Here is a 14,216-nt window from a genome sequence, read left to right on the forward strand (position 1 = left end):
ATTGCAGAGTATCCATTGTGGGGGCGGGGAACACAGAAGCCAATGAGTTCACATGCAAGCATTCATATTTCCCCTCAAAGACCACAAAACATAAAAAAAGGTAGAAAAAAAAAGTTCAATGTTTTATTGTAGTACAAATGATCATTTGATTAGTTTGAATTACAAAACTATAACCAACCAAAACAATGTATGATTTAAAAAACCTTTGGTTATTGAGTTCTTAATCTCAAATTTCACCAAACGCTGTTCAGTTTTGCAATGTTTGTTGCATAAATTGCGTAATTTATAAAGATTAAAAGCAATTCAGTGTTATATAAAAATCAGTCCATTTGTGAAAGGCTGTATTACTGCATAAAATAATTAGTCTTTAATTGAAGTGATTTAACCATACTTAAGATTTTTTTTAACTCATTAGAAAATAGAAAAACATCAAGCCAACTCTTGGACAAACGTCATCTAAAAAGATCACAAAATATATGACATTTAATAGCTACAATAATTATAAATGTCAGTTTTGATTCCAAATGTTTTTTTTTCATTCCTGAAATGGTCTAAATGAATCATTCTAGCACATTACAAACTATTTATACTGAACTCAATGAAAAACTAATTATATTGCTACCCATAAAAACAAGAAACAATTGAGATAGCTGGAGCACTGAACATTTAGTGCATGGTTTGGCTTTTTATTATCCATCAGTTTCCTTACGTAAACTAATGAATCACTAATGTGTTTTAATTATTCAGAATTACATGTGAAATAAACTGCTAACAAAATCAATTGCATGAAGTGTCAAAATATACAGATGCCGAAAGTAGAAACTTGAAAACGTAGATACCCGTTCACCGTTCGTTTCTCACCAGAACCCTAACATCCAGTGAAAAGAACCCTAAATCCAGTGTCCCACAAGTTCACACATGCGCGGTCATCGATGTGCAGTGTCAAAATGCATGTGTGTAATGAAAATAAATCCTGATAATGCTAAAAATGTTCACAACATTGTAGAATATATTTTCCATTTCCCCTTATTTCATAAAGGTAACAAAATGTATAAAAGAAATGTATTAAAAAAATTGAGGTTGACCTTTAAAACTGGTGGCATTATGCTGGCTAATGATTATTCATTCAAAACCAAGGATTAATTAAAATGATGGCCTATTTTTCATATGGTGGTATGAAATTAAATTGGGGTCATAATGTGGCATTTTCCCCACATGATTCTGATCCAATATAGAACATCCAGTTAGACCTTTATCTTGCAGAAGAACTGTTCCTCTCCCTTGGTTGGTCAGTGGCCTGCTCGGATGTCTGCTGGTCTCAGCTGGCGTTCTCCCTCAGCCAGGAAGATCTGCATGGCCCTGTACAGTAGATGCACCCCAAGCTCCCGCTTCTTCTTCGCGGACCATGTTGACACCACCCCATAATAGTCTCCACGCTTTTGATTGGTCAGCATCTTCAAACCTTTGTCAAAAACCCAAAAAGTAAGACAGGCCTCTTACGCAAGTTATTATCTAGTGCATTAAATGTTATTAATTGTGACCCAGCCTTATTTCATCAAAGGTATAACAGATTTTTCTTCAAGCACATGAATTGGCACCTGGTTGTTGCCACCTGGGCCCAGATATATAAACCGCCTGATATAAAATGACTGACCATCATTATTGTCATGAGCCTTACACTGAAAGGATGGGTACGTATGTGTGCCAGATCACTAGCCAAACCTGCCGCGTCAGTACGTTGGACATCAAGCGCGACGCCTGAATGCCATCAGCCCTGGAGAAGGGTGAGGCGAACTCACGTCTTGAAGAAGTGCACAGCAACAGGCTTAAAACGTCGAGAAAGCGAGCATACACACCAATGGCATCCACCATGCAGGCCTCCCGAGTGTACGCCTCAACTGGGATCACATTCTGGAAGCAGTGCAAAGAGATGACGCCCTGATCAGCGTTCCACACTTGCAGGATGTGCTGCACCTTGGAGCAGAGTTTCTGAAGGGCAGAGGCGTGATGTTATTCAAGGTGCCACAGCAGCACAAGTTCGACTCGAGCACCCTGCACGTTACCTTCGCCGTCTTGTCACCCTTGTAGTACTCGAGGGCCTCGTACAGGTGACTGTATGGCCGAGAGCGCTTGCCCTTGCCAATATAGAAGATGGCGCTGATGAACGTTTGAAAGCACTCTTTAGGGCTCATGGATCGACTTCGGTATGGTAGGTTATTGGTGACTCTAGCCGAAGAAACAAGAGAATTCTATACATAAGGCGCACTGATAAGGGTGCTAGTTGGAGTTCGATAGCGGCAACATTTACGAACACCGACCTGGGGTCAAGAAGCAGGTAGTTGAAGCTGGATTTAATGATGCCCTCACGCCACCTTTTGTTCTGATCCGCGTGGTCAAACTGCTCACAAAGGGCCAATTCGTCAGATGAGCAGTCAGGCAAAATAAACGTGTTCAAGGCCTGTGTTAGTTCAACACCATAATCTATGAAAAGAGGGGGAACAAAAAAAAAAAAAGATTGCATAAACAGAAAAAAATGAAATACTAGTAAGTACAAAATGATGGTACATTCAACAGAAGTACTGATGTACATACTAGCGTTGCACTGGTTTGACAGCGACTGCTTGCTGGTGGTGGAGCCTTGCTGGAGTTGACGCAGCTTTCGAATGTAAAGAGGACGAGTTCGGCTGTTTATAGGACCTGGTTCTTCTCCCAGTTCCACCAACTGCCTCCTGAGTGCTTTGTCAGTCATACCTTTCCCTTTCCCAGGAGTCTCTTCACAAGGCTTCACGTTTTCTTTCTCTTTGACTGGACTCGTCAAGGAGCGCCAGTCATAGAGCACAGTGTCGTCGCTCGTAGACGTGCTGATGTTGGAACTGATGGAGGTGTTGGATGTTGGTGGGACGTGGGTCTCGATGAGTTCGTGGCCCGCCGCTGTGTCCGTGTAGAGGTACTCGACTGGCTCGTCCGTGTCCACGATCAGCGGCCGCCCCCCTGGCGTGTAGGAGAGGTTGGCCAGTGACTGGGGCTTCTGGTGACCAGACAGCCGACTCATGCTGTATCTTGGGGTGCATCCAGAGGCTGGGCTTGCGGGTGCATTTTTCCTTGGAGTTCCTGCACTGCTCACTGAGGAATATGACTCTTTAGAATCCTCATCGGTGAGCCAAGAATGTTCCACGTCTGTTCTGGAGGCTCTAATTAGTTCTTCCTGTGATGAAGTGCTTTTCATTACTTCCCTAGACCCAGTTTCACTTAAGCTGGTCAAATCATCAGTTATATACTCGTGCACCTCAACCAGCACGTCACTCTTGAGACCTTTATCCAGTGGCTTACGTTCAGAACTTCCAGAAGGTCCAAGCAATTGTTCAACTGACCCCTTTTCTAGAATAAAAGTATCTGCCATGCTGCCAGAAATGATTAAAGTGTCCGCCTGGCTACCTTCCTCACACGAAACAAAAGGTTTCTGCCCTTGTGGCGGACATTCTCGCCTCGCTGTCCGGCAGTGGGGAGAAGGATCGTGAATCTGAACGGGCGTGTTATCCTGTGACTTCAAGGTTCGTCGTTGCATGCGAGCTGCCGTTGGCAAGGTTTGTTCAAACAGACCGGAGGCGGAGAGGGACGGGGAACCATGACTGGTTCTCACAGAGCATCGGCTGAGCCTCGACCGGGTCCTGCCTGTGACAAAAGGACTCGCTTTCAGCTCATAATGCTCATTCTGGATTTCAGTTCCAGTGGAAGTTGATGCCTCGCATGAAAGCTGCTCTTCAGCCCCCAGTTCTAGTCCACTTGAGGTTTCTGGGCTGCCTGTCAGAAACCTCTTAATATTTCTGTTTACTCCCATTGGATCTTGGCAAGGACGTACGTTCTCTGTAAATACAAGATTATCAATCATATCTGAAATTCTTGCTACAGACCTTTTTATATCCCCAGTCGTCACACTGATAAAATCCCTTTGTGCTCCTTGAGAATTTCCAGGTTGGAAACAAGCCCTTTCCCCCAGAAGACCGTTCCTCAAAGGATCTTCACAATTGTCCTTTAATGGTGAGGCACCTGTCTGAAATGTCGAAGCCTCGAAGGCACTGGTGTACTGGTCACTTTCGCAGCTGCCGTACTGACTTGCGCCACTGCTGCTTCTGCTTCCCGAACCACTGGAGGACTTGGAGGGAGCTTTAAACTCATCTGTCTCCTCCGATGGCCAGTGACCCAGGACTGTTTTCTCGAGATCTTCTACGTCGCACTCGCCATCACGAGAAAAAACAAACACATGGTCGGGAGATGTGACATCAATTCCTTGATGATGTAATACAGTGGCCATTCTCTCTGAGTGAAAGAAGTCAGGGTAGTCAGAGAAGTCCACTGTGCTGTCTCGTGACCGGAGTCTCCCCTGGACAGGCTTTTCCTTTGGGGACTCGGAAGAAAAGACAGGAAAGTACTCGTCAACATCTCTGAAACTTACACTTTTTCGGCTTGGCTGGTGAGAAGGAATGGGTGGATTATAATTAAATACTTTAGCCGGTCTGTTCTGTAACGCATTACATTTATTAAGTGGGGTGTCATCTGGCAGTATGGGCAAAACGGCAGATGCGTCCCCTGCTTCCGCTATTGACATGCGGGTACTTGAGAGAACCGGTGGCTCCTCAATATCCCACTCAGGCCATTTGTGGGTATGAAGACCAGGAACGTTCGACCTAATGCGCTGCCTGTGTCCTCTCCAAATCTGCTGGCTGTTCGTTCTTGAAATGTTGAGAGCCGAGGATCTGCGTGTGCTGCTCAACGGATCGTCCCCAAAGTCACTGAACATGGACAGTCCATTGATGCTGCAGTCCTCAGAAGCAGAAAAGCAAGAAGAGCGGTCTCTACCAGCCTGGCCAGAATAAATGGCTGGAATAAAAAAAAAAACACACAAATGTTTTTTTAGGATTATTCATATCTTAGACTCAATATGATAGGAAACAAGATCAAGTGAGTAGCATTTATCAAAACAAAGCTTCACCGGTACAACTTCATCATAATTGAGTGAATAACTATTTTAAACATTTATTTTAGAAATGTATACGTCTAGTTTCTGCTGATGTTGGAACATTGAGCCATCGCTTCCTCCAATATTTTGTTCATCATACGTGGTGAGAAGAAAATATATATAGTCAAATTTTGATACACCAAAACGATTACATATACATCATGACTGAACCATCCTGCAACATATTGTAATAATATATTACAAGCTATAGGAGCTCTCAACAACCACAACACTTCATAGGACAGAACTCTAATACACACCAGCACTTTCAATCACTTCTGGACTATATCATTGCTATACTATAACTTTTTATTCTTGCACATTTTTTTTTTTTTTACTTTCACTTCACTCATTTGCACACATTCACCCTACCTGTTACACATATGTTATGTTAAAAACATAAAAGTGCAATATTTGGTTATGTTTGCAATATTTGCAAATTGGTTCACTGTATACTTGCAATATTTGCAATACTGTGGTCTATAGCAGTCGCTAAAGCATTTCACTGCATATCATACAGTGTATGTGACAAATAAAATTGTAATGTATGCATTAAACTAGTGACGTCATTACTTTGAATAAATTGTGGCGAATTGCACTGTTGTGACGGCTCTAAAATACACCCTGGTCAACACACACAGGCGTCTTACAGTATTGAAAGTTGGGGAACTCGTCCACCTCCACCTGCACAGCATGGGACTCGTACTCTGACAGCAGCAGTGCACACCTGCTGTTCTCCTGCTGCTCTGCCAGGTCGCAAGGCTTGTTCCCGTCCTAAGGGCATACGGGGACATTGTGATCCTGGGATTCTACTTGTCAAGGCACCACATATAACAATGGCAGTCACTCGTCATCGTACCTGATCTCTGAGGTTGGGATCGCCACCATTCTTGAGGAGAAGCCTGAGATTCTGGTAACAGCCCCAAAGAGCAGCAATGTGTAAAGGCGTCAGACCCTCCGACGATCTGTAAAGTAAGGACGGTCTTTTCGGTAAAAAAAAAAAAATCCTCGCCCACGTGAAAGAGGGCAAAAGCATCGGACCGACCTGAGGTTCGGGTCGCCGCCGTGCTGTAGGATGAGCCTGAGGCAGCGGGTGCCTTTCTCGGACTCTCTGCCCACCGCCAGGTGCACCGCTGCGACGCCTTTTTCCAGGACGAGGTTGGGATCGGCGCCCTGGGACAGGAACAAGTTCACGGACCTGCCGGAGAGGTAAACGGGGACAACGCGGTCACCGTCTGCGGCGTGGCGAGCACACACACAGACCATTACATTTACGGCATTTATCAGACGCCCTTATCCAGAGCGATTTACAATCAGTAGTTAGAGGGACAGTCCCCCCCTGGAGTAACTTAGGGTTAAGTGTCTTGCTCAGGGACACGATGGTAGTAAGTGGAATTTGAACCTGGGTCTTCTGGTTCATAGGCGAGTGTGTTACCCACTAGGCTACTGCCACCCAGGACACGGGCCAGGGTTACCTGGGATCGTCATTGTCCACCGCCTGGCACAGCCTGGACGCCGCACTTGTCACCGCGGAGAGCATCACGACAGCGAGAGAAATAAAAAAGACGACAGCTCCATCGGCATTTAGCCGCAGCAGCCAACCGAGCGGCTTGGCGTGCGACGGTCCCGCGGCATGTTGGCGAGAGTCGATTCTTCTCCAGACGCTAGCCACGTGGCTTCGGGACGATAACAACACGCGCGCGCGCCGGAGTCTCTGTCGCTTCGCCGTTAGATGGTGGCGCTCGGCGCGTTCGCTTGCAGACGACGAGACATATTAAAGTTCCCTCCTCGCCGGACGGAGACCGCCTCTGTCGCCCTCAGTGCGTTCGCGGACGCCACCGCGGATTCCCATTGGGTGGATTCAAACACTCAAAGCCAATGGGCGTTCGAGTTCTGACGTTTCGTCACTTCCGGGTGGGCTCGGCTTGACCAACGAGTAATCGCGATAGGAAACGTCCCGAGTAAATACACACGATTTACTATATAATTGTATATATACTGCGCTTTTTACAGTGTAGAGTCACAAAACGCCTGTCTTATAGAAGTTCTTGCCGTTCAGGTGTGTTATGATGGGAGTTCCGGTCGATGAATCGGAATCAGAAAACGTAATTAAATCCGGAAGGAAATTAGTTTTGGAGGGATCGACAGGCAGGGAAAATAACATTGATGAAGTTAATAAAAAATTGATATGACAAATTATCGTGCAACCTGCACATGGCAGCAAGTGTCCTGCTATGCTTACACTTAACTAATTTGTACAATTAATCCGTGTAAAAAAATTCAACAAGGTACTTTATAAACATTACATGAAAAACATTTATTTTTTTTTGTAGTACAAAATTTCAAATGAAAGAAGAAAAAAGTTTTGGCATGCGTCTTTCTTACATCACTCATACAAAGTTCTCCTCATGATGATAAAGTCCACCCGCCCCCTTACAATATTTATCTATATAGCAAACTATTTAAATAAACTAAGGAGATTTGAACTCTTGTTACCACTAATTAAAGGTGCATTACATTAGCCAACCTCAGAATTACATACTGCTGCATTGTCAACAGCAGTAACTAATACAAAAAATCAGTTACATCACATTTGCCAAACAAATTCAATGTCGGCAGACCTGAAAACAGTGTATGTTTGTTGCAGTAAACAGCTTTTTTTTTTTTGTTATGGCTGGGAAATATTCAGAAATATTTAATAGTATCATACTTTCCCCCTGACATACAAGCCCCCCCCCCAAAATAAAATAAAATAAAAACTTTACCATTGATAGAGAACTTTGCAAAAAACCAAACTGATTGTAGCTGGAATACATTTCACAAAGCACTGCACATAAATATCTACAAAAATTCTGTTTCCCAGGTCTAGATTTAAAATATAAAAGGCTGTCCATCAAGTAAAGAAATAATCTAAAAATCCTTTCAATATTTCATATACTGAAACCTTTTTCACAACTTGACCTTGTGGCAAGCACAAGGTTTATATTTGTAAAAACTTTGTAGGCTTTTGTTACAGTGGGATCATTACTCCGGAATTATTACAAAAACTTCCAAGCCAATTTATCACAAAGTTGTGCTTAAGGTCAGAAAAAAAGAAATTTATTTCTTTTCAGAAATAAATATCAGTATCAAACAGTTTCAGCTAAATTGTTGGAGTGCTTATTACTCTGAGAAACATAATTTTCCTTAATCCTTTAGTGAAATACAATGACTTGATTAGTTATTATAACAACAACAAAAAAAAATCAGATCTCAACAGGGTGGAAACATCCCACAGGAACAAGGCCTGATAAACAGGTAAGATAGATTTTCATTCAACCATTTCAGGGTATTAATACACTTTTTGTCCACAAAGATTAGACAGCCAAGTTGTCCATATTTGAATTCACTTATAAAATGTGATTGAATTACTGACCTGCTTTGTTTAGTAATCTATGGTTTTAAACATTGAACATTTTCAATAAATGTTTTGTAGTCAAAGCCTAAACATACAAGAGATCAGAAAAGCTGAATTAGTCCAGAGGTTCCCCCATTTCCACCCTGTTTGATCAGCAACACCAGTCTAAATAGTTATATAGGAGATATGCTTCAGCCTTCAGATATACCTCACAGCTTCATGCATACAAATACATCCCTCCCGTTCAATGTCTCTCCAAAAAAAAAAAAAAAAAAAAAAAAACACTCCAGGCAAATATTAGCAAAATATCTGATGGGATTTTAAGGACCTCACCAGAGTTAGCAGAATGACATCCATCTTACCAGTAATAAAACAGAAAATGCCTGTTTCTGATAAAGACAGTGTAACTAGACTTAAACCAAAAAGAACCAAATTTCACAAAGAAAGAGAATCACAGCCAAACTAGTTTAAGGTAACCTGAAGTTTCACTTTCCCCCCACTTTCCCCTAAAATGAGGTCCGTTAAAAATGACTTAAAATATATATGAACCCAAGGCTGAAGCATACAAAAATAGTGGCTCTAAAACCTATAATATTGATGAGGAGCCTTCACATAACTGCACATTCCCTGGATCTGGTCTTTGGATCGTCCTGAAATTAAAGAGTAACAATTAAAAATGAATTAATAAATAATGACAACACTTATAACATGGTTATTCCTGGTTATTCATATAAAAAAACATGACCGTACATATAAACACACTTACCTGCTCATATAAGAGGTCCTCCTCTCCAAAGTCATCATCATCCCCATTCTCCAACTCTCCTGTGGTCTTTGTGACTATTCGCTTCGCCACCTCCTGGAATGAGAAATACGTACAACTTTATTTTGCTGAATATTTCAAATGACACTAGACAATATTAAATGTTTTTGCCCCCTAACCAATGCAACCCTACCTCTCCATCTGAATTGACCAGCGTTGTGAGGATGTTGTCTCCAGTGCCCCAGGAGCTCTGGTTTTTCCACAGGAGGTCAGCCGGAGGGCTGTGGGACACTCCTGCATTGGCGCTCCAAACCTGTCAAGACCCACATGCAGACAATTTTCACAACAGCCCCAAGAATTCTGATTCTATTAAAACGGTACGGACGGCAGCTTACAGTCACTGTCTGGTCAGCCTTGAGGACATATTTGGGAGTGAACTTGTATGCAATTTCCTCATCACCACCAATCTGCCTCTTCAGCCTCCAACTGCCAAGTGACTGATCCTATAAGGCATATGCGTGGTAAATATGTAAAATACATAATAAAGTAGTAGGGTTTTTTTTTTTTATGTAAATAAGCACATTTCAGCACCTTGTCAGAATTATTCTTTAGTGTGACCGATTTGCCTTCTAGGTCAATTTCTTCAATGGAAACGCTCCCAGTGGCCGCTGCTTCCTGGTTTATGTGGACTTTGGGAACTTCCTCCAGGTCCACCCTTTTCCTTTTGCTGCGAGTAGTGCGCGAGCTGCTACTGGCAGTGGTACGGGATGCAGTCACCTTTGAGGAGGGACTAGGGGAGAGCTTCAATCTGGAGAGAACCAGGGGAACTGTTACATTACAAAGAACTTTTTGGTTCTATGAGCATAAAAAAAAGATGTCAATAATAAAGAGTTTATCACAAAACAGCTCAAATTCCCTCACCTGTCCTCCTCTCCTTCCAGGAGTTTCCTATATGCATTGATCTCCATGTCCAAGGCTAGTTTTACATCCAGTAGGTCCTGGTACTCGTTGAGCTGCTGCTGCATACGATCCCTCATCTCAGCCATCTCACTTTCTTTGGCTTCCATTTGCCGGCGGTACCTGTCCCGGTCATTGGACAGCATATCTTCCAGCTCACGCACTCGGTCCTCTGCAGCTGATGCCTGAAGACAGATGAGAACCATGCAATGATAAACCTGTATGTTTTGATGCAAGACTAAATGATAAAGCCGCACGTTGGTCCTTTCTAGAGAAGTTCTAAAAATGCAGCATGTTAGTACCTGCTTCTGCAGTGAAGAAAGCTGGTAGCCAAGGCTCTCAATCCTCAAGCGAGCCTCCTGAAGCTCCTCTCGGGCTGTGCTCACGGCCTTATCATTGAGGTCGGAGGACACCATGGCATTATCCAGCTGGAAGGAGCAGCACAGAAAAAAGACGGAGCATTACTAAAACCTGTGACCATACGTATGCTGTGTATCACAATCACTTCACTCTCATGTTGGAGAAGGATATAGGAGGACACCTTTGTGTAGATTTTTCTAATGTAGAAATAATCAAGAATCTAACCGAACAGATTATAAAAGATGCACCATAAAATCATTGCTATATTACTGAATACAAAATCATTGCTAGATTGTTTGAGAAAAAAAAAAAAAAAAGAATTGTTTGGAACAGCCATAGTAATGACACTTAATGCAAGATTTTCTGAGGCATTCACCATGATAAAATTAGTTTCATTTGGTGTACATATCTGATACAGAACCTTGGCCCTGAAAGTTTGCTCAAGCTCCTCCTTGTAAAGGCCCACTTGGTCCTCATGCTGCTTACGCAGATCCTTCAGAGCTTGTGCCAACTTGTACTCATAGTCCTGCTGGACTCCACTGTCAACCTCCACCATCCTCTTCTCATGGCGGCGCCTGGTTTCACGGACCTCCTACACAATTCAGACAAAATGTACGGTTCACTACAGTACTTTGTAAGAATAAATCTGCAATCATTTCAAATTTTTTTTTTGAAAAAGCAAAGTTGAGGTCATTTTATTGGAGTAAACTGTTGTTTTTTTTTTTTTTTGTACTGCATGTGTGTAAAAATATATGAATCACCCATAGAACATAAACAAGCTGTTTTGGCCTACCTCTTCAAATATGTTCTTCCTAAACTGAAGATCCTCAGTTAAACTCTGGCAGCGGTTTTCCAGGTCCACTCTCATCAAAGTTTCCACTTCCAGCTGCTTCTTGGCTACTGCATGCGCATCTTCACTCTACATATCAGAAATGCGGATATGCTAAACACGAATTGCTGCCACTAACAAATATTCTCAGAAGTAATAAAGGTCAACCAAAAACAATACTAATATATACAAATGACAAACCTTGGCAAGCTGTGCTTTCAGCTCTGCAACTTCTGCAGTGAGGGCACGGTTTTCGCTCAGAGCACAGTTAAGGGCCGCCTCACTCTGGTTGAACTGGCCTTCCAGTTCCTTAATCCGTGCCTGAGCCAAATTAAGATCTCCATTCTTCTTCTTGAAGCTGAAAAAGGTGTGCATGACCTCGTCACTCCACATGCGCTCATCTTTACTGTAAGCCTGCGTTCTGCTGCAGCTACAAATGTACTTTCAATTTTAACTTCCTGTCTGCACTGGCAATTAAGCAACACAACACAAAACAGTAAGATATAACAATGTAACATCATAACTGGTGAATCCAACAAATTGTGAGTTACAAAAGTAGTAGGACACTAGGATTCAGATGTGAGAACCCGAGATTCAGATGTGAGCAAACAGGATTTTTTTTATGCCCAGAGGTACAGGCTTATGGTAAAATGATGGCTTTACAAATGAATTCCCGAGACAGATATTAACGGTCCCCAATCATGAAAATTTATCTTAGTGAGATTAATGTTAACATTAAATAACCACATTGAATGCCATTGATGATGTCATTTCCACAAACGCCCCCTCAAATTCTATAGGTCGCTCTCCCCCTCACCCCACCTCCCTCCTCCTCATTAGCATTTAAAGCTACGGACACCAAAACGGCGGGTACTGGGGAAATGTCACTGCGGGACTGGATAAAAGTTGCTGTAATTCAGCTGAGTTTCGGAAAGAGATAGAGATACGGTATTAGGGGACCACTGACATTTTAATAATAAAAAATTATGTCAGGGGACCTTTAAACTACTCTCTAGACTTCTTTTCCTGGCAATTACTCAGTCTCTCACAATACTATAGAACATGTGTGGTTTTACTTTCCTGTTTACCAAGAAAGAAGCCCCAGACAAAGTTTATATTGAGAGAGAGAAAAAAAAAAAAAAAAAGTCACACAGTCACATTTCACATCACTTTACCATTCATAATTATGTAAAAAAAAAAACTGACAACTCACTTTCTGTTGACCTCCTCAAGCTCAGCGTTGGCCTTGCCCAGATCGATCTGCAGTTTGGCTCGGTCCCGGGACGCATCGTCCAGGGCGCATCTAGCGTCTGCCAGCTCTGCTTCATACAGGCTCTTAATTCCTGTAACCTTTGAGGGGACAAGACACCAACACTGAGCAACAATTATGTGCACCCCGGAAAATACTTCTTTAAAAAGCTTACAGTGTAATTATCAAAACTTCAGCCTACTTCATTATTCACGATCATAATATTTATGAAAAATCACACAAAACGTGCACATCAATGTTTTTTTTGTTTTTTTTTATCAACCGCACAAACCACCACAGGGATTCGACTGTGAAGAAGTCCGGCCACTCCCGTCTGGCAGATCGCCTTCGCTCCGGGGTGGAGGGGGGAAACCCCACAGCTGCCCGGCTTTGGGCACTACACGGATCACCGCCTCGTCTAATCCGACGGCAGGGGAACCCACATCAGCAGCGAGAGAATAAATAAGGACGGATGTTGCGGGCGGGGTGAAGTACGAGGGGGGAAAAGCCCCGCGCGGCGGCTCAGTGTTGACCGAGAGCAACTGGTTGGGCGGGTCGCAGAATAACAACGTCTTTCGCGGCTTCGCGCAGGGACACGGGACCTTTCAGGCGAGAGAAGATCCCCTCGTGTGATCGGAGGGGGGGAAAAAAAAGTAGATGAAAAATTCCACTTACGCGTCAAACGTACGATCGCTCACGCTGATTACGTACATTAAATCGAAATCTGCAACGAGGTGTTTTTAATTGGCCACAGCACATATCCGTTCGAAGCCATTAGACCAAAAGCGCTCTACACACGTGTAACTAGTGCACTCAACTAAAAAGCATTGAAGTCAAACAAATTGACTATGCCAAGAAAAATATTTGGAATATGTATCCGAGCAGTTGGATATGTATTTGTTTTAAGAATAAGAAAAAAATATATAATGCTAGCCTGCTAGCTAGCACGTACTGACAAGGGGGGAAATTTCAAAATTACCTCCCGCGTGGTAACTTCCTCCTTCTCGGACACTTTGACCATCAGGCGGTCGTTCTCCAGCTCCAGAGACCGGACGCGGTCGATGTAAACGGCCAGCCGGTCGTTCAAGTGCCGCAACTCTTCCTTCTCCTGCAGGCGGGAGATCCGTGTCGGGGAGAGCGGAGTCGCGGCGGCCGACCGGCCACTTTCCGCGGCAGTGCGGCTCGGGGTCGCTGTCGCCATATCGGTTATTTTCTGTTCCACTCAAAATAGTCAAACTTTCGAGAGGGGCTGTCTCGCCAGAGTACGATCGTTCACGCCAAACGCGAAGCGACGGTATCGCATTTAAATAACAATTCTGCACGTTCGATCGCCGATCGGTCTCTGAATGAAAGCTCACCGCGTCCCCCACGAGCCAGTTGGGCTCCGCGTTCCAATATTCGAAAAAGTAAGATGGCCGACGTCCCGCGAGCCGCGCCGCGCCAAAAGAGCGCAGAGCCGTGCATGCCGGTAAATGTAGTCATATGGGAATTTATTGCGCGCCAACGTTTCCAATAACATTTTCACTGCAGAAAAATCATTTCAGAACGTTTTTTTTTTTACAAATGGCATAGTATAATATGACGAAAGGATTAATTGAGAATATATTTTTTTTAAAATAATTCTAAAAGGTGAATACACTACGT

At 43.3% G+C, this 14,216-nt stretch overlaps 2 protein-coding genes across 2 annotated transcripts; both read right to left on the reverse strand.

Moving 5' to 3' along the window:
* Positions 1 to 344: 344 nt before the first annotated feature.
* On the reverse strand, positions 345 to 6,802 carry LOC114802328 (uncharacterized). Its single transcript, XM_029001126.1, has 9 exons — positions 6,493 to 6,802; positions 6,063 to 6,215; positions 5,877 to 5,982; positions 5,668 to 5,791; positions 2,593 to 4,878; positions 2,319 to 2,481; positions 2,064 to 2,226; positions 1,857 to 1,989; positions 345 to 1,462 (listed from the first exon to the last, which is right to left on the reverse strand). Exons 1-9 carry the CDS (start codon positions 6,555 to 6,557, stop codon positions 1,290 to 1,292), a joined length of 3,366 nt encoding a protein of 1,121 aa, XP_028856959.1. The 5' UTR covers positions 6,558 to 6,802; the 3' UTR covers positions 345 to 1,289.
* Positions 6,803 to 7,309: 507 nt separating this feature from the next.
* lmnb2 (lamin B2) lies at positions 7,310 to 13,965 on the reverse strand. Its single transcript, XM_029000173.1, has 12 exons — positions 13,552 to 13,965; positions 12,537 to 12,673; positions 11,525 to 11,681; positions 11,288 to 11,413; positions 10,916 to 11,086; positions 10,437 to 10,562; positions 10,099 to 10,319; positions 9,769 to 9,985; positions 9,573 to 9,680; positions 9,371 to 9,490; positions 9,181 to 9,273; positions 7,310 to 9,064 (listed from the first exon to the last, which is right to left on the reverse strand). The coding sequence occupies exons 1-12, from the start codon at positions 13,771 to 13,773 to the stop codon at positions 9,023 to 9,025; spliced, it is 1,740 nt and encodes a 579-aa protein (XP_028856006.1). The 5' UTR covers positions 13,774 to 13,965; the 3' UTR covers positions 7,310 to 9,022.
* Between the last annotated feature and the right edge of the window lie 251 nt (positions 13,966 to 14,216).

The sequence above is a fragment of the Denticeps clupeoides genome, chromosome 13 (genome assembly GCF_900700375.1).
Source record: "Denticeps clupeoides chromosome 13, fDenClu1.1, whole genome shotgun sequence".
NCBI classification, from domain to species: domain Eukaryota; kingdom Metazoa; phylum Chordata; class Actinopteri; order Clupeiformes; family Denticipitidae; genus Denticeps; species Denticeps clupeoides.